Below are 27,331 nucleotides of genomic sequence, written 5' to 3'. Positions count from 1 at the left end.
AGCTCAATGAGGACTGTGAGGATGGCACAGGACAGGGCAGTGTTTTGTTCTGTTGTACACAGGGCTGCTATGAGTCGGCGTTGACTCGATGGCAGCTAACAACAACAGCATGGGTGTGAAGGGGCCAGGTGGCCTGGGCCCAAGGACAGCACAGTGACACCTGTTTGGCGAAGCACGACAAGAAGTGCCAGACTGAAAATGAACGGTCAATTTCTTCCCTACAACTTTTGGAAGAGTGGCGTGGCTATGGTTTAAGTCAAGGATGAGTCAGATTTAAGCCCAGCAAATATTTATTGAACGTCTATTACGTGCCTAGCGCTTTGCAGAATGCTTACAAACATCGTATTGACACCTCACAGGAATAATTTATATTAACCTGTGATATTATGTTGTTGTTAGCTGAAGAGTCTATTCCGTGTGTCAGAGTGTAACTATGCTCCAAAGGATTTTTAGGGCTGTGGCCTTTCCGAAGCCTATAGTCAGGTCTTACTTCCGAGGTATCTCTGGGTGGGTTTGAACTGCCGATCTTTTGGTTAACAGTCTAGCGCTTAACCATTTGTGCCACCTAGGGACTCTGTGATATTATAAATGCTTAATATTAAAAGGGAATGGAATAAGCCTTGCAGAAAAGTAAGCACCTGCCAAATTCACTACCTGACCCCACTCACCTCCAGGAACTTAACCATCATCATAAAGACTGACTGGCCTGAAGGGCCAGATGACCAAGACGTGGACAAAGGTGACACCCATCAGTGTATCCGTAGTCATCACCCTACTGCAGCTATGACACTCTGGGCACGGTGCAAGTCATGATACAGACAATGGAGAGTGGTGACTAAATGCGGCGTCTGGAGCCTCTGATCAGCTGTTGACCTGTACAAGTCACTCAATGCCTGTGCCTCAGTTTCCTCATTTGTTTTAACAACGAGGACAATAATACCACTTGCCTCCAGGTTGTTGTGAGTACTAGTAAGTTACATAAAGTCCTAGGAACACTGCCTGCACACTAGAATGTGGCAGAAAAAAAAACAGGGACAAATGAAATAATTTATCCTAAAATAATAAAGAAAACTATACTTAGGTCTCTAAATCACATTGCAAACAGCTTTATATACTGGAAAGATAGTGGGTGCCTTGTGAAGAGGCAATCTCAGAACATGAGGCGGCATCAAGGATTTTGTTTTCCAAAAAGCTTCGTTTAACCCAGTGCTGTCAAGTCGATTCCGACTCATAGTGACCCTATAGGACAGAGTAGAACTGCCCCACAGTTTCCAAGGAGCGCCTAGCGAATGCGAACTGCTGACCCTTTGGTTAGCAGCTGTAGCACTCAACCACTACGCCACCAGGGTTTCCAAAGCTTCGTTTAGAGAGATTAAATCAAGTTTTGATTAGAGTGAACAGCACACAAAATACACATTTCCTAAGCACATGTAGAGGAGTCCTTGGGTGGCCCAAACAGTGAAGCAACTGATTGGCTGCTAACCAAAAGGTTGGAGGTTTGATCCACCAAGAGGCACCTCAGAATAAAGGCCTGGCGATCTACTTCCCCAAAAAACAGCCATATACCACCTTCTAGTGTGCAGTTCTACCCTGACACACATGGGTGTCGCTATGAGATACAACTGACTGATGGCACCTGGTGGTGTGGCAGTGAAGTACATGTAGACAAGATTGGAATTTAGGGGTTTCTTTGAGTAGAGGAAAAATAAGCATTCTAAAGGAAATCCACAAATGTCACAGAACCATGCGAAGTGTGCTACCCTACACACACACACACACAGACACACACGTTCAAAAGTTACAATTAAACTGTAATTTAACTTTGGAATCTGTAATTTTTCGGGCTAGCCAAAACTTTGATTTTGCCAGCTTTTGGTGTTATAATGCAAAAATAACCTTGCCTTACAGTTAAAGTAAGAACTGGCCGCTTACCTCTGAATAAGCAAGCGTGATGTGTTCATATATCCCCTGGTGGTGATGAATGGCATCTTCCAGGTCCTGTAACTCTGAGGGGAGATCAACCTCACCGCAGGCTTTGCACCACGAATCCACATTGCTCATATACTTGGAAATTTAAAAAAAAAAAAAAAGGAAAGAAAAGAAAAGATTATTTAAATTAATGGCAGTTTTACTAAGAAGTGACTATTTTTTAACATCATTCTGAAAATCAGGAGAGTTGACAGAGATTCTAAGACTATAGTGTGTCAAAGAGAGAAACTGATGGCAGACATCTTGCTTTGATTTTGGGGTTTTCTTACTCATGAAACCAAATATTCACTTACAGAAATCCCTGACCAAAATTAATCTGTCAACAGCTTTTCTTTAACCCAAAGTTGCAAATCCTTTCTTTCCTGTTCATAGTCCGGGCTGACTGCATTTGAATTGTAAAAGATTTTGTGAACTGGTATCCATCCATCTCAGTAAAAAGGCAAGAGCAGGTTTAATCATGTAAAAATTTGCCAGTGGTTAATCTTTATTTGTCCCTCCCCTTCTCTTTAAGAACTAAGGTACACCTCACCCAAACCATGGTATTTTCAATCGCCTCATATGCATGTGAAAGCTGGATAGTGAGTAAGAATTGAAGACTGCACAAGAATTGATACATTTGAATCACAGTGTTGGCGAAGAATACTGAATATACCATGAACTGCCAGAAGAAAGAAACAAATCAGTCTTGGAAGAAGTACAAACAGAATGTTCCTTAGAAGCGAGGATGGCGAGACTTCATCTCACGTACTTGGGACCTGTTATCAGGAAGGACCAGTCCCCGGAGAAAGGCATCATGCTTGGTAAACTGGAGGGTCAGTGAAAAAGAGGAAGACCCACAACGAGATGGATGGACACAAGTGGCTGCAACAATGGGCTCAAACACAGCAATGACCGTGAGGGCAGCGCAGGACCCGGCAGTGTTTCGTTCTGTTGTACACATGGTCGCTAGAGTCAGGACTGATTGAACAGCAACAACAACATCTCTCGACAATCTTCATGTACCTAGCTTCTTTGAGCAATTTCTTTTTTTTCTGGAATCAAAATGGTCTCCCTATAGGCATACAGAATAACTGCTTAGAATAAACTTTATGTTCAGATTTCACTGAGTTTTTATTATTTTTAACATATGGTTGATAGGCCATCTCAAATGGCATTAATGCATTTCCAGTCCTGAGTTCAGTGATGTCAAAGAGAAAAATTAAGAACAGACATCTTATTTTAATTTTAACATTTTTTCTTACCCATGAAACCAACTACTAACTGCCAAAATTTCTGGCTCAAAATTAATCCTGCCAGCAGCTTCTTTTCACCCAAAATTGCTAATCTTTTTTTTCCAGTTGGGAGCCAACTTACATAATTTAAATTTCAAAAGGTATTATGGCCACAGGTGGGTAAAGAGCCAGAGACCACCTTGTGACCTGGTATCAGCTGATCTCAGGACAAGGGGGAAGGCAGGGTTCAACCAATCATGTTAAGATTAGCCAATGTCTGCCACTATTCTCCTCCCTCCCTCTTTACATACCTCATTGTAACTGGCCTACTTCCAGTTATTTGGTTTTTTTCAGAATCAGAATGGTCTCCTGGTACACACAGAATAACTGCTCAGAATAAACCTCAGGTTTCAACTTCTTTGAGTTTTGATTTTCAAACGGTGAGTTTTCAAACTTCCTCAAAGGGCTGATTTCTGACTCCGTTCCCAGAGGTACTGCTCAGGCAGGATGGGGCTGACCCAGGAGCCAGCATTTGAAATGAGCTCCTGGGAGTACTCGGTCACCCAAGGTCTGGGGAGGGGCCCTGGGGGCACAACATGCCGCACTGTTTTGGGCATCCCAGTGAATCTTCCCAGTGCACATCTGAATCCACATGTCTGGCTTTCCTTGTTGTTAGGTGCCATCAAGTCGGTTTCGGCTCATAGAGACCTCATGCACAACAGAACGGAACACTGCCTGGTCCTGTGCCATCCTCACAATCACTGTTATGCTTGAGCCCAAGCAGCCACTGTGTCAATCCATCTCATGGAGGGTCTTCCTCTTTTTCACTGACCCTCCACTTTCCCAAGCATGATGTCCTTCTCCAGGGACTGGTCCCTCCTGATAACATGTCCAAAGTATGTGAGAAGTCGTCTCACCATCATGGAAACCTTTAGATCATAAAATCAGTTTGCATGTCATCTGATGGCACTTGGTCTCTGAGGGCTTCAAACATGACTAAATCCAAAGCAAGCAGAGTATTTTCATTACCGTCTTTATGGAGCCTTACTAATATTATCAAGGCAATAAAAGTGGTAATAAAATTACTTTACACCTGTCCCTCTCATATGTTATATATATATATGTGTGTGTGTGTGTGTAAATAATTACTTAGACATATTTCTTGGGTAAAATATTCTGTAACTGTCAATTAGGTCAGGTTGGGTGATTCTAAGTATCCTTGATCTCTATTGTCTCTCTAACTTCATCCATTAATGCATTTAATATCAATGAATAGTTTATTGCAAACCCTTTTCAAATACGAATTGGCTGAGGTTAACCATCATCATTAATAGATCATCAAGTCAGCAACTGCTCCTGGACAATGGCCATGGCAAAACGTCCAAAGAACGGTTACAACATATTCTTCAGAAAAGGTTAAAATGTTTATAACAAGGTGAACACAAGTTTTTAACTACATAATACTTCACAAACTAAAGAGCAGAAGTGGCAGTCTAAGCACTGTATCAAAACAGGTATTAAAATATACTTAACTCCAATTTTTAAAGCAACCAATAAAGAAAAGCATTCAAGAAGTTTTATATATGTCTGTAACTCAAAGTAAGTAACTTATAATTTCTGGAAGTATCCGCAGAGGGTATGAATTACACTTATCTGAAAAAATGAAGCCGAGTTCTAATTCCGCAGGGAAGGATGGTTTGGCACGTGGAGACTGGCTCGTAGACGGATTTTGCACATCCAAAGTCAGAAAAAGGAGCTAATGGTGGGATCAATCCTGGCCATGGTTTGGGGACTTTTGCAAAAGCATCGCTTTTCCATTATTCATTAGATGGCAATCTTAGAATCAAAAGTCACGTAAGCTTTACCCTGGACGGCTTTCCGAAAGGCTGAACACCCAAAGGGTCTGAACCCAATGCCACAAGCCCTATTAGGAGACCCAAGGAAGATGACGTTAACAGGTATTCCCCAAACACGAGGAGTCCCACTGTCAAGCCTGGCATCCAAGTTCCACAGGTACCTATGGAGCAGAATCTCTGAGAGCCTTTAGCGTTGTCTATGGGGGTGGCTAGCATGTCCGTTTCCCAAACTCCTACGTCCACTCCACTAGGCGCCTCCCCACCCCCACCACCTACACACACCTATTACCACTCTGAGGAGTTGCTGGGTGGTGCAAATGGTAATGAACTCAGCTGCGAACCGGAAGCTTGGTGACTTCAGTACATCCCCAGAGACACGTGGGACAAAAGGTCTGGTGAGCTACTTCTGAAAAATCAGCCATTGAAAAGAAAACCCCATGGAGCACAGCTCTACTCTGACGCACATGGGTCGCGTGAGTCGGAACTGACTCGACAGCAACCAGCTTTTTGTTTTGTTTTTTTATCACCTTGAGAAATACTGTTTGGAATCTCAGCACGGGGAAACTGTCTAGCACAGGACCTGACACTGGGTAGATGACGAAAGAAGGTGGCTACGGTGCTCTAAGGAGACCAGAGAAGATAATCTAGTATCTGAGACGGGAATATATGAACACAGCAGCTGGCTAGCCTGGAAGTAAGGACAGGGGAGAGAAAGAGAACCAAATGCTACTCCATGAACTCAAGCCCAGAGCCCGCTTCAGCACTGGGAGCTCTGATGCTCAGCAGAAGGGTGATTTTTTTTAAGTGCTATGAAATAGATGATGAAAGGAGTCTGGGTCAGCTGGTTTGCAAAACTGAGGAAAGCAGATGAGAAAAGTGTGATTAACGTACAAAGCTTCAAAAGGAGAACTTGAATAATTAATTAGCACATTTGTTTCCATAAGCATCTATTCCACTACTCTCCATCCGCCGACAGTGGGGCCTCCGATCTGGGTACGTTCGGTTTTCCCGCCTGCTCTGCCTCCCACCACCCATCGTTGGGATCCTTGCAACCATCTTTCATTCCCCCACCCCCGAGGGAGCTTCTGCTGAGCACAGGTGGTTAGCCCGATTTAGGAGACAAAGGGCAGAAGCTTCCTAGATTGTGAACTTTTAAAATACTGATTTAAAGAGATTTTTCTCTTCTTTGAAAAATTGCAGTTGAAAATTGGTTAAAATATATATAGTCATGTGCCATATAACGTCCATTTAGGCCATGTCTGAACGCATATACATCTGTGGTCCCATAAGGTTAAAATAGGAGTTCAAAAAATCCCAATCCGAGAACAAGATGTAGCAGATTTAGGCATGTCAATCACAACGATCATCGAAAACAAAGAAAAAATTCTCCAAGCCGTTAAAGGATCAGCTCCACTGAAAGCTGCCAGGCTAACGAAATGCGAGAGAGGTCTATACCAGATTCAGAGAAACTGCTAATGCCGTGGATTGAGAACCAAACACAAAGGCGAATCCCTGTCAGCACACTGATGAACTGCTGCTAAGCCTTGTCCAACATGCTTGAAGAAAACACAGGGCCAGGCTGTGGTGCGGGTGTAGGGCCAGCCTGGGTGTTCAAGCACTTCAAACATTCTCTGCCGCAGAATATGAAAGTGAGCGGTGAGTCTTCGAGTGCTGACAGGAAGGCACAGAAGAATTTGTTGAAACCTTAGATAAACTAATTGTAGACAGAGGTTATTTTATTTGCCGCAGCAGATTTTTAATAGGGACGAAACCTCTTTATTCTGGAAGTGAATGTTGAAAGGACCCTCACCCATAATATGGTGTTCGCTCAACACCCGAATCGCATAATATCCTATTTCACAGCACATATCTTTTTTCTTATCTTGGATATCAAATGATGCATCACTATATATGTAAAACCCACTGAAACCCACTTACTATATAAACCCACTGCATAACATATGTCTATACGTGCATATGCGTATATGCATATATGATTATGTGTGTAATATGTATGTTTGTGCATATATATGTATGTATACGTACATATATATATGTATACACATGTGCACACACATATACATATACACTGTAAATATATTCAGGAGTCCCTGGGTGGTGCAAATAATTAGAACACTCAGCAGCTAATGGAAAAGTTGCAGGTTCAAGTCCACTCAGAGGCACCTCAGAAGAAAAGTCTGGTGATCTAATTCCAAAAACTAAGCCACTGAAAGCCCTGTGGAGCACAGTTCTATTCTGACACACGGAGTGGCCGTGACTTGGAGTCAACTCAACAGCAACTGGTTTTGTACATGAACTCAAACTTCTGAGTTCTCCTCTTGTTATTATTTCTAACTTCCTCATGTTTTTTTCATTCTAGAAAATATTACTGTTTTTTGTTCTTATTTCATCTTTTCCACCCCCTAAAAAGAATATCGAGGAGCCCTAACGGCACGGTGGTTAAGCACTCAGCTGCAAACCAATAGGTTTTTCGGTTCAAACCCACCAGCAGCTCTGCAGGAGAAAAGACCTGGTGATCTGCTTCTGTGAAGATTACAGCCTAGGAAACCCCTGGGGGCAGTTCTACTCTGTCCTATAGTGAGTGTCACCATGAGTTGGAATCAACTCGCTGGCAATGGGTTTGGTTTAAGAAAAGGACTGGTCAACACACTCCCTTTCCATCCCTTTTGGGGAGATGTGCTGCATCCTCATCAGCTGCCCTGGGAAGTCACAGGAGGACGAAGCATTTCCCCTTGTGACATCCAGCTCTGACAGCTCCCACAGGTACCTCAGAACACTCTTCAATTTGAACCAATATAAGGCAATGACACACGCACCTTGAATCTTTTTTCATTAATACTCTTTTCATTTTAATATATACATATATTTTTATGCTAATTCCTCTCCAGGTTCATGAAAATTCTTGTGTTTTACCACACACCAAGAATTAGGCCCATGCTTTTAATAAAATCTTTCATGTAAGAAGTAGATATATTAAGTGAAATAAGGTTAAAATGGTGACAGTTCACGTGTATTATTTGCCTTAGAAACTCAAAACAGTATACTGAGCAGTATTCTTATTTTTTCCCCTGAATTTCAAACTAGTCTTATGACAATTATCGAAATGAGAACTATCATCTACAAGTTAACAGTAAATGTTACTTCTAAAATTTTTTATTAAGAGTGGAATTTTATAAGAATATTAACTCAAGTGCTCTGCCTATAGAGCAGTGTGCTATGACGTCAGGAGTGACCACAGACGTCGATGAAAGCCCCAGCCCAGGAAACGTGAGCAAGTCACTGCCCACACAGAAAATAAGGATAATAATGCCACCAGCCCTACCTACTTTACTGGGCTAATCAATTTAAGATGTTTTGGATAAAGAGATTGCAAATTTTAAAGAACTACACAAATACTGGTTGTTACTTTATTTTTGGTTATTATCACATGATAAAAGCCCTTAAAATAATGGATAAAATGAGGTGACCAGATTTATGGTTCATGCTAAAGTAAGTTAAACCTCTATGTTGTTGTTAGGTGCCATTGAGTCTGTTCCAATTCATAGCAACCCTATCCTTTGCCATCGAGTCAATTCCAACTCATAGTGACCCTACAGGACAGATTAGAACTGCCCCCAAAGAGTTCCCAAGGGGCAGCCGCTGGATTTGAACTGCCGACCTTTTGGTTAGCAGATTAGCTCTTAACCACTGTACCACCAAGGCTCCTTAGGACAGCAGAACTGTCCCACAGGGTTTCAAAGGAGCGGCTGGTGGATTTGAACTGCCGACCTTTTGGTTACCAGGCAAGCTCTTAACCACTACGCCACCAGAGCTCCACACCTCTATGGGCACTGTCAAATAGAATCTTTTGCAACAATGTAAAGGCTGTATATCTGCACCATTTAATATAGTAGCCATTTGCCACATGTGGCTATTGAACATCTGAAATATGGGCTGTATGAATAAGGAATTGAATTTTAATTCTATTTTTAAAAATTATTTAATTACTTTATTAATAAATTTTATTTAAGTAAACTCAATAGCCACGTGTGGCTACTGGCTAGCATACTGGGCAATATATCTTTATATCTTTTTTTTTTTTTTAACAGTGGACATGGGAAATTTTAAGGAGTAGTAAAATCAAGTCACATTAATTCTTTGTTTTATAAAAATGCAATTCTAGTAATATTTGCAAGTGGAAGCTTCTTAACGTAAGAAATCTGTCCCATAGATAAACCACATGACAAAAAAAAAAAAATGGCTAGAGCCCCTAGAGAAGGCTTACTGGTAAAATCACTAACATTGTGATCATGTCCCCGTATTTACAAACTGGAATTCTAATTCCATACCTACACCAGAAATGAAGACAGGAGAAAAACTGGCGGAGACATCTCTGGAAAGCATAACATGTGAAATATCATTCTCATGCGGTTTTAACCTCAGGATCTAGGTTAATAAAGCCATACGCAAATACCAATAAAAGAACACCCAGAGAAACAGGAGTGTGGCCGGGCAGCTCAACGCCCATGTCTCCAGGGCTGGGAGCTGGGATCCTGACAACAGAGAAGGCTGCTTCACTTAAGAAGGCCGTCAGCCACCGCAGGTAACACAGTTCAGCCCTGTGTCCCCCTTATCTGATTTAAATTCTTAATAAAACCTCTGGATGTCGTTCAAAGAGGAGGCTACGTGGCCAACTTAGGATGCCCACATCTGTTCTTTCCTTACTGAGCTTATGAAAACAGCTGAAGAATAAATAATGCACTGAAAGTAGGGAACCAAGTTGACCTATCCCTGCTTTAGTAGATGTGATCTCTTCCATGCCTCAGAGTTTTGAGGAACTTACTTTTTGTTCAGAGAAGGGGGAACACTGAACACACCACACTGGTGTGGAAGGAGCCACTTTCTGAAGACGTTCTACTGTTCCATCGTACGTTTCGGTTGCCTGGGAGCAGGCCTCGTTCTCCAAACAAGGACCATGCCAGATTCCCATACCTTCTTCACTAGGCTCCTCTTCACGTTTGGCTTCTTGTCTGGCCACTTCACATGCACTGTTGCAGTTTACACAGGATCCCACGACATTCTATTTAATAACGCACGCACTGGCACAGTTTTGTTTCCTTCAAATCCATAAACTGCAGCCATTTGTTTTATCCAAATAAAAACACCTGGGCTCTTCCAACTTTGCTGTGTGCTAGAAATTTCTGATAATAAAACATTGGGGGGAAATGTTCACGGCATCCACATTTCTAGATTATTTTTAGGCAAATCAGTGCAGCAATGAATCCTCTGGGTTTGTTTATAATTCTGAATCCCACCAAATTCATGGAAGAGATTTCCCCTATAAGCTATTACGCTTCAGGTTATCTGTCACTTGCCTGAGCAATTTGTCCTGCTCCTAATATATTCATACCATCTTCACGTTCTTTCTGGGTGCCCACCACCAATTTACAGACCCCTCCTGGTTCCATGGAGTTGCTACATTCCATACTACACTACCATTAAAGTTGACACACGCACATGGACCCTACAGCTCATATTTCCATCCCAAATGACGTCATGTGAACACGGCACCCCTACAACCTTCAACAGTATGGCTCAGCAGTGGCCACAGAGCTATGTAGACAGTGCTGTTTTATGCTGAAGCAGGCTCTCGTTACTTTAAATCACTCTTTCGGTGTGTGTGCTTTTGCTTATCTTTCATCATAAAATTACTTCAACGTATAAGGTGAGTAAGCAGAAAACTCTTTACTACTGAAACCATCAGGTCCCTGCTCACAGCTCTTACACGATGCTGTTGAGAGACTGCTCTCTCCTTACAGTCCACTCAGCTTCCCCTCTTGCTTCACACCTTAAAGCTTTCTAGAGTTGAGATCACTACTAATTAACGTCTTGTGCAACATTCTGACAGCCTTGCTGAAATCCCAGGCAAGCTGGGGCCTCTTTCTTACCTTTCCTGACTTCTTCACTCCTACGCAGAGACGGCCTCCAGATCAAAGACATGCTATCTCCTTCTTGGAAACGCCAGGGCAAGTGCCTATGAATGCAGTTTTCTCCCCCAAAATGATCCCTGAGAAAGCTGTACCAATATTTTCCTTTTAAATCAAGCAGCCATTTGCCTCTTCCCTGCATGCTCTCCTAGTGCTTCCCCACCTCTTGGAAAGGTATTTCCTTGCCCAGCAGACCTTCCACTGACAAAGTTATACCACAAACAAATCGCTTGCCATTTGCTACTTGCAGAGTGTGTTTGTTTACAAAAGTTTGCTTGAGGAAAGGTAGGTGGTGTACAAAGTGTTACAGGCAAACATTATGATTACCTCTTAAACAAGATATTATAAATAGCACATCAGCAGATGAACCCAATAAGAAGTCACTCCAAAAAAAACCAAACTCACTGCTGCCAAGTCCGTTCCAACTCATAGTGACCCTATAGGACAGAGGAGAACTGCCCCCATGGGCTTCCAAGGAGTGGCTGGTAGATTCGAACTCCCGACCTTTTGGTTAGCAGCCGGGCCCTTAACCACTACGCCACCAGAATCCATAAAAATAATTTAACAATTATGGAAGACACTGTAAACCACCTACCCAAAGCCATTTTTCCACCCTTGCCCAGGCTGGCAAAACCAGCCTCACGTGGTGAAGGCTAAAAAGCTCAATGTGCCTTCTTCCACCCTCCCCTGCAGCCAGGGCATAGGCGTGCACCCCAATCCTGCCAATGGGAGCTGGCGGTGGGGGGGTGCTGGGGGTGGAGGGCTTTCTGGGAAGAATGCTTCCCTGACAAAGACAAGAGGTGACGTTATCCCCCTCCCCATCCTGCCTCCGTTGGACTTGGTCACTGAGGAGCTTGCATGCGGAGCCATGGCATCATCTGGTGACCATCAGGGGAAGGCCAAGCAAGCTCGAGCGAGGCAGACCCCAGCCCTAGTGTCCCTGCACAACTGGATCAAGCCTACAACTGCCTACTCCTAGCAACTTGATTTGTGAAAAAAGTAAACCCTGATGTTTAAACCACTTGTAGTCAGGCTTTTTGTTACTTGCTGCCAAACGCCCTAACTGGCCTAACAAAGAGATAATAATGAGGGGTAGGAGGAAGACAAAGAAGGTAAAAAGAACAGCAGCTACCACTCATTGTTGTTGTTAGTTGCTGCCACATAGATCCTGACTCATGGTAACCCTAAGTGTGTGGAGCAGAACTACTCCAAAGGGCTTTGAAGGCTGTGACCTTTCAGAAGCACATTGCCAGGGCTGTCTTCTGAGGCACCCCTGGGTGGGTTCGAACAGCCAATCTCTTGGCTAGTAGTCTTGGCTAGTAGTGCTGAATCCACTGTACCATCTAGGGATTCCTATACCCAGAGTTTTTATTCAGAATTAAAACCTGATAAGGGGGATACAGGGCTCAAATATGTTACCTGCAGTGGTTGACAGTCTTATTAACTGAAGCAGCCTTCTCTGTTGTCAGGATTCCAGCTCTCAGATGGGGAAATGTACGCGAGGAGTTACGACTTATTAGTATGTACTATATACCAGGCATCGGGCAGTGCATATAATGTGAATTATCTCATTTACATGATAAAACAGCCCCTTCAAGTACATACTTCTACTACCACTTTTCAAATGAGAAAACTGAGGAACAGAGAGGTTATATAACTTGCCTAATGCCGCACAGCAAGGAGTAAGAGAGCTGAGATTTAAACATGCAGCTGAGTGACTTCAGAGCTCACATTCTTAAGCTAGTGAGCACTACACAAAAATCCTCCAGGACTTCGGGAGGAGGAAACATTCTGGTTGGCATCTCATGGGCGGGGGCACCAGGCACTGACCTTCTCCGCCTTCTGGTGGAAGATGGAGGACATGTCCAGCAAGGTGCTCCGCTCATCGAGGGCCGCTGCAAACGCCTTCCACTCCTGCTCCAGCTGGTTCGCAATCTGCTTGATCTGCTGAGAGGCATAGTGGCCGGACTCCACCAAGCGATTCGCCACCGACATGATGCGGTTTATGTTCACATACACGTTCTGCAAAGGGGGCAGAGAAGGAGGGCGCGTTAGGGGAAGGCCACCAAGAGGCTTCTTTCTAAGAAATCCAGATGGCACTTTCTAAAGCGCAGCCTACTAAATTAAAAGTTACTGTGTTTCTAACAGCAGAATCACTGTACATATTTGCTAACCGGATTTCCACAGACTCTAAGTATTGGTTCCAACTTCTATTTTTAAACTGTGAAATTACAAATCACCTAGCTGAAAGGCACAATGGTTAAGCACAAAGCAACCAAATACACAAGTGGGTGCACACAAATATAATATTACTCACTTTTTGGCTTCAAACACTGACAAGAGTCCAGATGGCAAGGCTACTGACAAGCAGTCACCCAGAACTGAAAGACCTAGCGCTTCAGTTTTTAACTAGAACCCAGAAACTAAGAAATATGCACTTAGCAACCAAAGGCTATTTGTATGAAAACAACCTCCCCCTTCTACCTAAACCCAAGACTTTTTTTTTTTTTTGGTGCCAAAAGAAAATCTTCTGAAAATGGATCCATTTTCTCCAAAAAATATATAAGTAGAGGTAGAACACACAACTACGCTGTTTTCAAATTTTAAATAAAGCTTTTCCACTCTGTTGAAATTCCTATGTTCAAGCCAACCAGAGTTTATTGGAAAAGTAAAAATGAAAGGCAAAAAAAAAAAAAAAGTGCTCTTTGCAAACAAGTTCTCAAGATGGTATTTCCTCTGTCCACCTTCAACCCTGTTCTGTAAGGTTCAGTATTACACTAAAACAACGGCAGGGGAGGTTCAGTGATAGAATTCTTTCCTTCTACGCAGGAGACTCAGGTTCAAGTCCCAGCCAGTGCATTTCATGGGCGGCGACCACCCATCTGTCACTGGAGGCATCTGTGTTGCTAGAAGGCTGAAGAGGTTTCAGCAGAGCTTCTGGACTAAGACAGACTAGGAAGAAAGCCTAGTGATCTACTTCTGAAAATTCGCCAGTGAAAATCCTATGGATCGCAATGGTCTGATCTCATTGTGTGTGGGGTCATCATGAGTTGGGGGCCAACCTGACAGCAGCTAACAACATTAAAGACGGGGACTGAGGGTGCACACCTTTAACAAATCTCAAGCTGCTGTTCTTGGGCATTTACTATTTCTGCAACGTCATTATCATGTCATTCCTCTCATGGGTACCCCAAAATCAGAGACATCTTTGGCTCCTCCCAATCTTGCCTCTAGGTCTAATTACCCATCTGTCCAACTCTGCTCATTTTCCTCTCGTTTCGCCCTCGTACCACGAGCTCACGGCCGAGCTTCCACAGCCTCTCACGTGGACTTCTGCAACAGCCAGCTCGCTGCTCAGCTCATCTATCAGCTACTCAACTAAGCATCTAAAGAACTCCCTTGTTCTTGTGCTCAGCGTTCATTCCTTCTTTGTACCATCTTTTACTCACTCCTTCACTCGACCCAAACTAAAGCTAGGTGGAGTCACTTGGTCTGGGATTAGAGGACCACGGGATTCCTGCCTCTGAGTTACTTTCCTCGTTGCATCTGAAGACTAGAAGTTAGATCACGGATGTGTGTGTGTCTGCCGTGGCAGGAAGAGAGGGTACTTTGTTAGGCTGTGGCCGACCGTCGACGCCATGACCAGCTGGAAACTGACGTTCAGTGATGTGTGTGACATTAATGCCGTAACACAAGTGCTAACGATGTAACAGAAGTACTACTCAAAATTAATAAATCCTTTTTTTTGTTACATGCTCTAGAATAACCCCCATCTGGTCTAGAGGATTCTGAAAGAGTCACAACAACAGGCCAAGGGCGTCAAATCCGTCAACCTCAAAGAGAGCCAGGGGATTTCAGGTAGGACCGAACCCTGGACCCCAGTCCTTTGGCTCAACTTGGAAACAAGTATCATGTTTTCAGAGAACTGGAGTATGTCCTTGACGTGAGCAGCAGGTGGGCCTATCTCTTCACCATGAACAACAGCCAGCAAAATGACAGTGGGTCAGGTCTGTTCAGGAGCGTCGCTGCCTCAGAGAAGTTTTCTGGGGCCACTGCAGGCTCCTCCTATGAGGCAGGGTACAGGAGCCGACAAATGTCCATATTGAACTACCCACGTTAATTGGTACAAGTTTCACTGGTTTGTTTGTTTTCCTTACTGTTTGCTTAAAACTTAAAACAAGATACTCAGACACTGTGAACCTAGAGCGTTTCCTACTCTTGAAGGTCAGTCACTACAATCAAAACAGTGGTTCTGGCAGCCCAGCATTGCCTACTGTGGGCGTGCTGGTGTGCAACCTGCTTAAATGCCTCCGTGTGCTAAAATACTTTCATAGGCCAGTGGACAGCACCCCCCCCCCGCCCCCAAAAAAAACCCCAAACCCACTGCCGTCGAGTTGTGAACAGCAGGGCTGACTGCCGTCGAGTTGTGAACAGCGGGGCTGACTGCTGTCGAGTTGTGTACAGCAGGGCTGACAAACTCTTACCATACAGTTCATAGCAAAGTGATTGTGCTGTGTCTGCAGCTCCATCGCATGAGGGTGGCTGGTCCCAATCTCCGTGTAGCTGTTCAGAAACAGGCCTTTGTTGTGTGTGATCCAGTCAAACATCTACAGGAACGAAAAAGATAACCTGGTATCACTCCTGAAAGAGAATGGCTGCCTACAAACAGGCAAGCTCCAAGAAAGGACAGCGAGTGCCCCTGCTCGTAGGACCACTCAGGCATTTGGACTCAGAAGAGTCCTTACTTTAAGAACATGTCAGCAGTTCCAAATTTGTAGGATCTACAAGAAAATTTTACCTAAAGTGTTCCTTTTACAGATGGGGAACTAGGGAGCAGATATGTAAAGAGAGGTAGTATTCAAATCTCCAGAGCTAATTAAAAACTCTTATCTTCTGACCCTCAGCCCAGTCTCCCTGCCATCCTCAACTGCTTAACACGATGCACTTCAATTAAAGACCCCCAAGAAACTAGGGACTTTTGGGTCTCTGGCTGGGTTTTGACTGCTCAGTGACAGCAACACCAATGACTTCAACGTCATGCTCTTCTGTACAAGAAGCATACAGAAACCAGTGCAAATACAAACAATTACTTAAAAACATGGACTTGGGGTGGGGGAATGAGTTAACAACGACATCTCACTTAAGGTTCAATACAGATGCTACCTGGTGTAGAACACCAATTAAGGTGCTCTCGAGGAAAATGTTTAAGGAAATCGAAATGACTATCAACCAGGGATCTGACTCAGAATCCCAGAGTTAGTCACCTGCTTTTTCTATTAACTAGAAGGAAAATTTTCTAGTGTGCCTACAACAAAAGCACACTGGGAGAGATGTTAAAAGCTTACCAAAATAGCAGTGGGCTGTCATCTTTCAAAAGGTCCTTTTACAGCAAAGATTTTTAAGGTAGGTTTTTTTTTTTTAAAGCATCTCTCTACCCTAAAAAATATTTTCCTGTCTATGAAAACAAAAAAAAATCCAACAAATTCAAATTAAAAGAAATTAATTCACCAGTGTTCATGGCTTGCCACAGATTCCTATAAATAAGTGTCCTGTTTTCACATTGCTAAGAGTGGATTAGCCAGTAAAAAACCAAAAAATCAAACCCATTGCTGTCGAGCCAATTCCGACTCATAGCAACCCTATAACGGACAAGAATACCTTCGGACCAGTTGGTTTCTCTGGAGCATAAGAATAAAACATGAGACCACAGGTAATTATTGCCAATATTATCCAGAAACTATTATTTTTAACTCACTGCTCACTTTTCATTTTAAAAACATACTAAATAAAAGATCTGAATGGTGCTGTGCCACCAGCTTTGTACGAATGGAAGAACAGTTACCAGAAGAATAGATACACAATTATTGCTTTTGGTAATGTAATCCTATAAATTATTCACTCTTCTCATTGAAAGCATTTGTTGTCTTCCCGCTTACAGGAATTCTAAACCAAACTATCAGTAACTAACAACTCAACATTTCTAAAACAGCACTGGATAGTACAATGACGACGAGTCCCTGGGGGGTGCAGATGATTAACGTGTTGGCTATTAACCAAAAGGTTGGCAGTGTGAATCTACTCTGGTGCCTCGGAAGAAAGGCCTGGCAACATACTTCTGAAAAATCAGCCACTGAAAACCCCATGGAGCACAGTTCTACTCTGACACATGTAAGGCTGTCATGAGTCAGAGTCAACTCGAGGCAACTAGAATGGAACACAATGAATAAAACCGGGAGACAGATTTAATGACGTCTCGGACCTGACACTTGCTGGTTCACAACCAATGCGGTGAGTGCAGTGAAGGCTCAGCGTTCTCCAGGCTTTTCTCTTGTTCATTCCACCTGCCCAAAACAGGCCTCCCGGACCCAGTGATCCAGGGTGCTCCCGGCCACATCTCGTTTTGGCACACACCTCCCCCCTTCTTTTACCTTCTCGGCATCCTGTTCAAACAGCCTCAGCTGGAAGCACTGGTCCAGTTTCAGCTTCCTCACGTGCCACATCTGATGCAGATGCTGCCGGGTCGAGTGCAGCCTGTCCAGCATGCTGGACACCTTGGGTACGAGGCTCTGCAGGTCCACGTTGCCAGACCCCGAGTTCTTTTTGGGAAAGCTATCGCTGCTCTGAATCCTCTGCAGCAATTTCTGGCCCTCTAAATCCAAGTCCTCGATAGGGGCCTTGATCACCTTCTTCTTCATCTGGGAATGTTCCTCGATCATATTGCGGGCCCCCTCGAGGTCCTGAGGCAACTCCTTCTTAGCCAGGATGTCCTGCAGCTCCTCCAGCCGGGACAGCATGTGGGTGGCATTACTGACGTAGTCTTCAAACGCAACTCTGATCTCAATCCACTCCTCATGGTTGTATTCCAGGCAGCCGTCAAACTCCGGGGTGAGCTGAGAAGGATCCACTACTTTGGTAAGGCCTTCTAAAGAGACCATATTTGTCTTAAGCGGGGAAAAAAAAATCACATATGAGAAGGTGAACCAATTTTATGTGGTCTTACCATAAGGTTTCCAAGGTTTAGTCACGTATTTTCAAGCTTACAACAAGTAACCTATTTATAGAAAACATGGCACACCTGGTTCTGGTCCCACAAAAATAAATGTAGATGAATGGGGCATTATCAATACAGCCAGTGGGAGATGGCTCCATTAAAACAACACATACATGGTTGGATGCAATACCTAAAACCACAGAATCATATCTATTTAAGGAGAGCTAAAGAAATTAGACTTCTTTCCAAGAGGGTGGAAATTAACCTACAATCTTAGGCAAACTGAACTAGGAAACATGTTTGCAAGTGCACAGTGGATGATTCAGAAACTTCACTTCCATTAGTGTGTTCTTCCACGTATTCTCTCTCAAAAACACTATGCTAACCAATTCTCTCCTAAGCAAACGCTCTGTAGGGACTCCAAACTTTCTGACATCAAACTAAACCCTTGGCTCACAAGCTTCAAAGAGCCGTTTAAGTGCCACTCCCTCCAAGGGCACCCTGCCTGCTGCTCATTCACTGAGAAAGCCCTCCAGCCGGACCCCCCACCATTCATCTGGTCCTACACCCACTTCCCACCAACTAAGGCCGCAGGACATGAGTGACTTCTTAAAACCTGAGGAAATATACAGGGGGTGACAAGAAAGCTGGCAGAGGCCAAAGAAGGAGGGAACGCTTCATTCGTTGTAATCAACTACTGCAATTCTAAGTAGTTCAGGTGGTTTACAAAAATCTACTACATTTCAGTCTAACAGTGACACAGTTTTAACTGTCTACACCACAGTGAAAGCAAGAAACTGTAACCTCCTCTATCTAAATGTAAAGCAGAGTGACTATTGACATTATGTCTCAAGGAAGATGTTTGGGGGATGTTAATTTAAAATCAAAGACAAAGGTAAAAGATTTGTGATCTAGAACACAACTCAGCAAAAGATAAGGCGAAGAAAGCTTGGCTCAGCCCCACCTCTGTCATCTCTAGCCTTGGGTAAACCTAGAACCAGCACCTCTGCTGGCACAAGAAGCAGCAAAAGCCAGCGGAGCCAGAAAGAGGGGCCTGCTCCTAACCTAGCATTCTTGCCCATGATGTCACTGCAGGATGACTCCAGTCTCATTTGCAAGGACTTAGCAACATCCACGGAGGCAACTGGTCCCTGGGTGGTGCAAGTGGTTTGCACTCAATGACAAACCTAAAGGCTGGCGGTTCAAATCCACCTAGAAAGGCCCAGCCTTCTGCTTCCACAAAGATTACAGCCAAGAAAACCCAATGAAGCAATTGTACTCTGCAACACGTGGGGTGGCCATGAGTCAGAATCAACTCGATGGCATCGGGTTTGGTTTTTGGTTTTCGTGGAGGCAATCAATCACTAAAAGAGAGAGGCTGATCAGGATGTGGGGAGAACAGATTGAACAGGAAAACAGGCTTAGGGAACTCCAGAGGGAGAGGTCAAAACTAGAACACAGAAACTGGTATATTGGAGTTATACTGCCAAACCATTATTTCTGGCTAAAGAAATTTATAGTTAAATACAACTCCCTTTAATTCTGCATTAGGAAAGTGACTAAAATCTGAAGTAATCCTCCAAAATCACTTCTTATTCTGCACAAAGTTAAGGGCTTACTGACTTCATCTTTCACCTAAACCTCGAGTTCAGTTTCAAATTCAAGTTAAAACTAAACTCAATTCGAGTTTGGAAAAGCAGCACTACAGAGAGAGATTTAAAACAGCGAGTTGTATACATGTGAAAACACTCAGAAAAGTGTAAGATGCAACGTAAAGCTGAAGCACTAATACGGCTTGATGTGTTTAATATCATCATTGCTGTTTATCTTAAAAGCCACGAGTACATGTACGGAAGCCGAGTGTGTGGGCAAAGTTTCTAGAAGAGGCAATCTATCAGCCAAAAATCATTATTATTGTTGCTATTATTACATATTCCAATTTTATTACAGAACATGGCATAATCAAGTTCCAAGCCGGCCAGAAGACTTTCTGCCCATCATCGTCCCATCACAGTAACTGCACCAAAGGCTTGTCAGAACCCTGGTAGCTTAAGGAGAGGCGGCGGCTGGAGTGGAAAGGAAAACAAGTTAGCGGGCTGAGGTTTGTTTGATACAATGGCCTGAGAGACAGCAACTGTACGTGCCTAAATGTACTGTGCAAAGTTTTACAAAAAATACCTCCATTTTCATAAGTGAGAGGCTTAGTACATGAGATACATGACAGACAGCTCTCTCCATTACCAACAACAGCACGAGAACTCAGGCTCTTCTATATTTTTTCCTCAGGAAATCTGAAGCTTGGATGTTTCTCCCTAACCTCCCCTCACCTCCAAGGCTGAGGTAACACCCATGATAATCTGAAGCCATGTAAAGCCACCTGTGCTGAATGCCAAAGCTGTCTTACAAAGAGAAGTTAAAGGTAACAGACTTCCATTTTTAAGGTAATGAGACTCGAAACCCAAACCCCCCTGGGTAAAACAATCCACTTGGATAATATAATAAACAAATGTAACTTTGTTATTTTACAGAATAATTAATCTTACGTAGCGTATGTATATAAAACCTACAGAGCTCTGTTCTACTCTGCATACACGGGGTCGCCACAAGTCGGAATGGACCTGACAGCGACAAACAACAGCAATGTATGTGAGACGTGCAGCACCTGCTTAATGTGTGGTTTAAAAAAACCTATTAGCCTAAAACGATGAAAGAAAGCCAGCTTTAATAAGCCCCACCTAGAGTTTCAGCTGGTCTGGCTACAGGGGAGAAGTTACCTCAAATTCAAATTTAGAACTGCCAAAGTTAGTCCTCTGTTTCTGCCAGAAGTTGTCTGGCTTGATGATCAGCGCGACGTGAATGCAGCGGGGGAACGACTCCTGCAGGACCTTGAGGAGGGGCTTGATGGAGTCCCACTTGGACCCACGCATGTCCACAATCACTGTGAACCCTCGCTTGCAGACTTCTTCACTAGAGGAAAAGAAAACACAGGTTTAGAACACACCACACTTGCACTTCTCTGGGTCGCAGTCCCTTGGGGTAACATGGACTCTGCTGCCCTCCACGTGCCCTCGTCTGCCGGGTCTGTCTGTGCTCTCTGGTCAGACAGGAAGGCACAGAGCATGGCCCTCCCACCAACCACCTCACCACCTGTCACCACTTCTGGGGAGATTTGCCGGGGTGCTGAAATTATTAACGAGAATGAGGGTACACCCTATCTGTGAAACGAAACTCACTCCCACCCTTCCCCTGTACCAGAAAAGAACAGAATCTGACATCAAGGAACAATGATGTTTGGAAACAGGGCTCAACCTCAAAAACCTTCAGAATTTTAATGCTACATTTCTGGTTTTGCATCCTGTCTTCTCAGGAGAATAACCACCCTCCTTCCTATTTCTCTCTTCTCGTGTACATTCATTAACACTACAGGTGAAGGTCACTGCTGAGTCCTAGTCAGGGACAAAATGCCCGATGGTGCTCCAGTCCCCCGGAGTGCAGCGCCCAGGTGGGGGGCAGGTCACAGGTGTGAACATAGGTGGTGAGCATGACCTCCCCCACCATGGCTGCCAACTGGTGAATGCTTGTTGACGTCCCATTGTTTCCTTTAACGTATCCCTAACCCCTAAGCTAAGGAGCCCTGGCGGCACGATGGTTACACACGCTCAGCTGCTAACCCAAAAGGTTGGTGGTTCAAACTCACCCAGAGGCCCTGCAGAAGAAAGACCTGGAGATCTGCTCCTGTAAAGATTACAGCCAAGAAAACCCTATGGGGCAGTTCTACTCTGTCCTATACAGCTGCTATGAGTCAGAATCAACTGGAAGGCACACAAGAACCTTAAGCTATCTCAGTGGTTCTCAGAGTGTGATCCACCAATCCCTGGCGGACCTTGGCACCCTTCCGAGGGGTCAGCCAGGTAACAGTATTTTTATAAGAACACTAAGACTTTGCCTTTTTTACCCGGTTGCACTGGTGGTGCAAAGGCCACGGTGTGTACACTGCTGGGGTCATCCCATGCTTCATCTCCCCATTCTTGCAGTTAAAAAAAAAAAAGCCAGTTTCTCATAAGAATGCCCTTGATGAGCAATAAAAATTACTAATTTTATTACATCTCAATCCCCGTCATGTCTTCCTTTTTCCCTTGTCTTTTTATCTTATAATAATTTTAGATTTACAGAGACGTTACCAAATTGAAGAGATTAACGTTGGCAGAGTAGAATTAACTGAACAGAAATATTATTTAGATTTTACCATGGATGTTCATTTCCTGGTCCAGAATCCAATCGAAGATCTTGTATTGACTTATTTTGTCTCTGTAATTGGCAAAATAATTCCCCACCCCACTCCCGATGTCTATGGCCTAACTCCAAGAACCTGGGAAGATAATACTTTACATGACACGTCTTTTTAAATGACATGTGTGATAAAATGGGAAGCACACAGAAAGTACTTCTGCAATACAGAATAGACAACAGGAGTTAAAATGGCCTTGAATACAGGTTAAAAATGCAGTCTCATTTGCTTACAGCCTCGGCGTTACACTCTGCAGCCTCTGGGACGCTCCGGAATAACTCCAGCTATAAAACAAGTGCAGTCCTCATTATCACACGACCAACTCTCTCTAACAGTCCGGGAGAGCTAAGCATGCCAGCGCCGGACGCTCACCAGGTACTGCCTGCCTGAGAGGATTTGGAAATCTACCTAAGATGTTATGAATACTCAGTGAGAATTTTAGGATTCCACCAAAGTTGAATGAATGTTCCAGGACTATAGGAAAGGCTCCTGATTACCTGCTGCGTCAGGTAATCACTCTGAGAAACCAGTCCACTTTAAAAACACAGAAAACTAACAGCTATCACTAAGCGGTGTTTTTTTTAAAAAATTAAAACCAATTTTATGCTCTCTCTTGCACGGGTGGAGCTCTGGTGGTGCAGCGGTCAAGAACTCGGCTGCTAACCAAAAGGTCGGCGTTCAAATCCACCAGCCGCTCCTTGGAAATCCTATGGAGCAGTTCTACTCTGTCCTACAGGGTCCCTATGAGTCAGAATCGACTTGACAGCAACATATTTGGTTTGAGTTTTTCTTGTACGGGCTCATTCCCTTCCACACTCTCCTCCTTCCTTCTCTCTCTCTCTCTCTCGCACACACACACACACGCACAGGCGGTCACACCACACACATCATTCTACTGCTTATCTTGACTCATACATTCAGAGTGGCCAATATTCACAGTGACACAGATGTCAAGTTCATGTGACATCTACATCGGTATAAGATGGCATGTCACAAAAATATTCCAAAAATGCCTGTGGTGATGCAGCCTGACTGGAAGGTGCTCACAGTGACAGGAACATGGTGTTTAAAGCCATGAAGAGAAAACGTACCAATCCAGCAGTGCAGCTTATGATCGAAATGTGGAAAACTGCTTCCAATGACTGGATTCACTTCTGCTCACTACTACTCTTACAAGTAGTAGTCAGACGTGGCTCAAACTCTCCTGATCTGCTCTATCACTTCTTTCCCTATTCCAAGTGGGTCTTGGGCCCCAATCCAGGTAACATCACAAGCAGAAATGTAGTTTGTTCTTTGGCCTCCTCCACAAAACCCAGAGGCAAACGGAGCCCCCAGAAATGCCTCCTAAAACTTGGGCCAAAGCCTAAGTGGGAGGCAACTGTCCCAGGTGCTCTACAGGAACGGTCAGGCCCTGCCGAAAGAGCCTCCTCAAGGTCCTCACGTTCCACAGCCACATCCCGGAGACATCACACCAGTGCCTGTATCTGTTTTATCAGCTGCTGTTTGGTAGGCTACACCTTAATCAACAGTCTTTATCATGAATTCTCTTCGAGATAAGTTCTTTTGCAGCTGGTCTTTCTTTTTACATAGCCTTGCACAGTATGCCCTGAAATTACAAAGCCCCTCCTCTGGAAAGGAGCGGAAAGGGAACCCTGAGTGATCTCAGGTTTAACAACAGGAGACAGCCGGAGAACAAGACCAGAAGGTCCCCTGTGCCTGCAGTTTACAGAAGGATCAGGTACTCTCCTCCTCCCAACCCAACTGTTACCCCAAAGTGACTTCCCAAGTACTGAAGGTGCACGTGAACAGGGCTGGGAGGGCGCATCCTTTCACTCCGTCTGTTTCTATCTGTTAAAATCAGTCCTCACTAGCAGCACGGTGAATTGCAAACATCCCTAAGCCCAGGTCCTTTCATGGCATCTAATGAACACGTCCAGGCACCTATAAAGCATGGTGCCAAGCCATTCCTCTGCCTTTACATTCTGCCCTGCGGCAAGTGCGACTTCTTTGTCAGTTCTGTCAGCAGTTTTGCCTAATAACCTCATCTTACCCGTGAGCCTAAGAAAATTTAAACAAAACTGAGGCCCTCTCTCAATATTACTATTGTTGTTGGGTGCCGTTGAGTCAATTCTGACTCACGGCGACCCCGTGTCACAGAGCAGAACTGCTCCATAGGATTTTCTTGGCTGAATCTTCACAGGGGCAGATTGCCAGGTCTTCTTCCCACGCAGCGGCCAGGTGGGCTTGAGCCACCAACCTTTCAAATAAGCAGCTGAGTGCTTAACCATTGCGCCACCAATTGATTCCTCCCTCTCAATGTAGGTTTCTAGAAAACACCTACTTTCTCTAGTACTTAGATGAAGAAAGTGACTTTTTTTTAATGCTCGTGAATGAATGAATTAAAAGTTTTCTCATTATTTCACTAATAACAAAATAGAGTCAGAGTGGTTTACCCACTAAAGACAAAACATTCTAGAACATAATACGTAGAGAGTATAATTCAAGCAATAAGAGCAATAAACACCTAGAGTTGTATCAAGGATAATAGTATTTCCATCACTGGGCAGAAGGCTGAATTCCAATCACACCACCAAAAAGTTCTGCTGCTACTTATTTCTACCATACCCATTTAATGGAAAGTTTCCCTGCAAATTAGGTCTGTGAATTCACTCTATTATTCCAATTGTTTAAAAAAAAGTGGAGGTAAAAACAACACAAGCGATAATACCCAAACTATCACAGCTGCACAAGTTGTATCTGTGTTCAATACTGAGGGCCACGTTTTAAGAACCCAATCTAGAGGGCATGAAGAAGAAAACCAACAGGAAGATCTGGCTCGAAAAGCCGTGTTGGGAGAAGAATAACTAAAGGAAAATAGAAGAGTGAGCATGAATGAAGGACATCATCACAGTATTTCTGGGGAAGCTGCGGTTGGTACAACTGCTATCACGTTTCACAGACCAGAAACCCAATAAAAGTAATGAAGGAATGCAGCACCCCGGGTCACATCAGTCTCATTCTCAGGCCCACGCTTTCCTCGGTGGCACACTCGGCTCCCACGGAATGGGGAACCCGGTGCTCAGCATGCTGGGGCTGCAGGAGAGCTGCCTTATATCTCAGGACGTCGGAAACAACAGACCAGGGCAAGCGTCTCCTGGATACCCAGGATATCTACACAAATATAAAGCTGGGTCGAAAACCCTCATGCTTGTATAACTCTAAGGCTACAACCTCAAATAAAAGGGCTTACAAATTAAGTACAAGCAAACCTACAGGTCCAGAAAACATTCCTACAACAATGTGCTATTTTTGTCAATGATGTGTTCTGATGGCACTGTTTGGCTAAAGTCAAACAGCCCTCCTGGGGTTAGGTACTTCCAGGGTCTTGGGCTTTCAGCGTGCCTACAGGACCACAGATGGCCAGGTAGAGGACTCCCTCTGTGCCCACTTCTCTCTATTTGGACCATAATGCAATCTTTCTCCATCGACAGTCGGCAAATGCGCCATTTACATGTTAATTCCACTTCTTGTTTGTTCGTTAACCAAGGCCAAGCCAAAAAGCATTTCTTGTCACTTGGAACTATCGATGCAAAAGCAAATGTAGGTGAAGAAATCAAGTGAGAGTGTTCAGTAATACCAGGACCACGCTACACACTGATGTATGTATGTGTGAAATAATATTATGGTTGGGATTTGCTAAAAAATAGTCCAGGGGAAAAAAATTAGAAAGAACAAGATTGGCAAAACTTGATAAACACTGAAGTTGGGTTATAGGTACATGGGGGTTTGTTACACTATTGTCTCTATTTTTGTGTATGCTCACAATGTTCCATGACAAGGTTGTGCTTTTTTTTGTTTTGTTTTACTGGGTGGTTCAGATGATCCAAAATGTGCTTGAATCAATTTTTGATAGTATTGGTGAAATGAAAGGTAAAATTTCAACATAGTTGTTAAAACCAGAAAGCACCCTGAATAGCTAAAGCATGTTGAAAGAGAAGAACGTAGTAGAATGACTCACACTTCATGATTTGAAAACATATTATACAGGTACAGTAATCAAAACAGCCTGGTACTCATAACATAGTTTGTAAAGAAAATATTCTATATCCGACTGTGTTAAGTAGCATCTGGGGTCTTAAAAGCCTGCAAGCAGCCATATAAGATACATCTACTGGTCCCATCCTACCTGGAGCAAAGGAGGACGAAGAAAACCAAAGACACAAGGGAAAGATTAGTCCAAAGGACTGATGGACCACAACTACCACAGCCCTCACCAGACTGAGCCCAGAACAACTAGATGGTGCCCGGCTACCACTACCACCTACTCTGACAGGTATCACAATAGAGGGTCCCGGACTGAGCAGGAGAAAAACGTACAATTAAATTAAAATTCACAAAAAATAAAAATAAAAAAGACCAGACTTACTGGTCTGACAGAGACTGGAAAACCTCAAAGAATATGGTCCCCGGACACCCTTTTAACTCAATACTGAAGTCACCCCTCAGGTTCACCCTTCAGCTAAAGATTAGACAGGTCTACAGGGCAAACAATAATACACATAAGGAACGCGCTTCGTAGTTCAATCATGTATATGAGATTAAATGAGTGCACCAGCCCAAAAGCAAAAATGAGAATGCAAGAAGGGACAAGAAAACTGGACAAATGGAAACAGGGAACCCAGGGTGGAGAAAGGGAGAGTGGTGACGCATCACAAGGTTGACAATCAATGCCACAAAACAATTTGTGTATTAATTGCTTGATGAGAAATTAACTTCCTCTGTAAATTTTCAGCTAAGGCACAATTAAAAAAAAAAAAAAACAGCTGGTACTGGTATTAATAATAAACACATAGACCAAAGGAAAAGAATTCAGAGTCCAGAAATAAACCCACACATCTATGGCCAACTGATTTTTTACAAGGGTGCTAAGTCCATTCAATAGAGAAAGAAGAGTCTTTTCAGTAAATGATGCTAGATAATTGGATTTCCACATGCAGAAAAATGACACG

The 27,331-nt window shown here is 43.7% G+C and overlaps 1 protein-coding gene across 3 annotated transcripts in view; it reads right to left on the bottom strand.

Moving 5' to 3' along the window:
- The window catches only part of TRIO (trio Rho guanine nucleotide exchange factor), a 417,508-nt gene that overhangs the window by 236,561 nt on the left and 153,616 nt on the right, over positions 1–27,331 (bottom strand). For all 3 annotated transcript variants that reach the window (XM_064270659.1, XM_064270669.1, XM_064270677.1), the window contains exons 4-8: positions 20,809–21,001; positions 17,472–17,984; positions 15,528–15,650; positions 12,874–13,065; positions 1,933–2,064 (exon numbers count right to left, since the gene is read on the bottom strand). In XM_064270659.1, the coding sequence (XP_064126729.1) occupies positions 1,933–2,064; positions 12,874–13,065; positions 15,528–15,650; positions 17,472–17,984; positions 20,809–21,001 (1,153 nt within the window). The remainder of the gene's footprint in view (positions 1–1,932; positions 2,065–12,873; positions 13,066–15,527; positions 15,651–17,471; positions 17,985–20,808; positions 21,002–27,331) is intronic.

Source organism: Loxodonta africana, chromosome 2 (genome assembly GCF_030014295.1).
Source record: "Loxodonta africana isolate mLoxAfr1 chromosome 2, mLoxAfr1.hap2, whole genome shotgun sequence".
Lineage (NCBI taxonomy): Eukaryota > Metazoa > Chordata > Mammalia > Proboscidea > Elephantidae > Loxodonta > Loxodonta africana.
The sequence above is the reverse complement of the archived record's forward strand: the minus strand, read 5'-3'. Positions and strand labels throughout refer to the sequence as shown.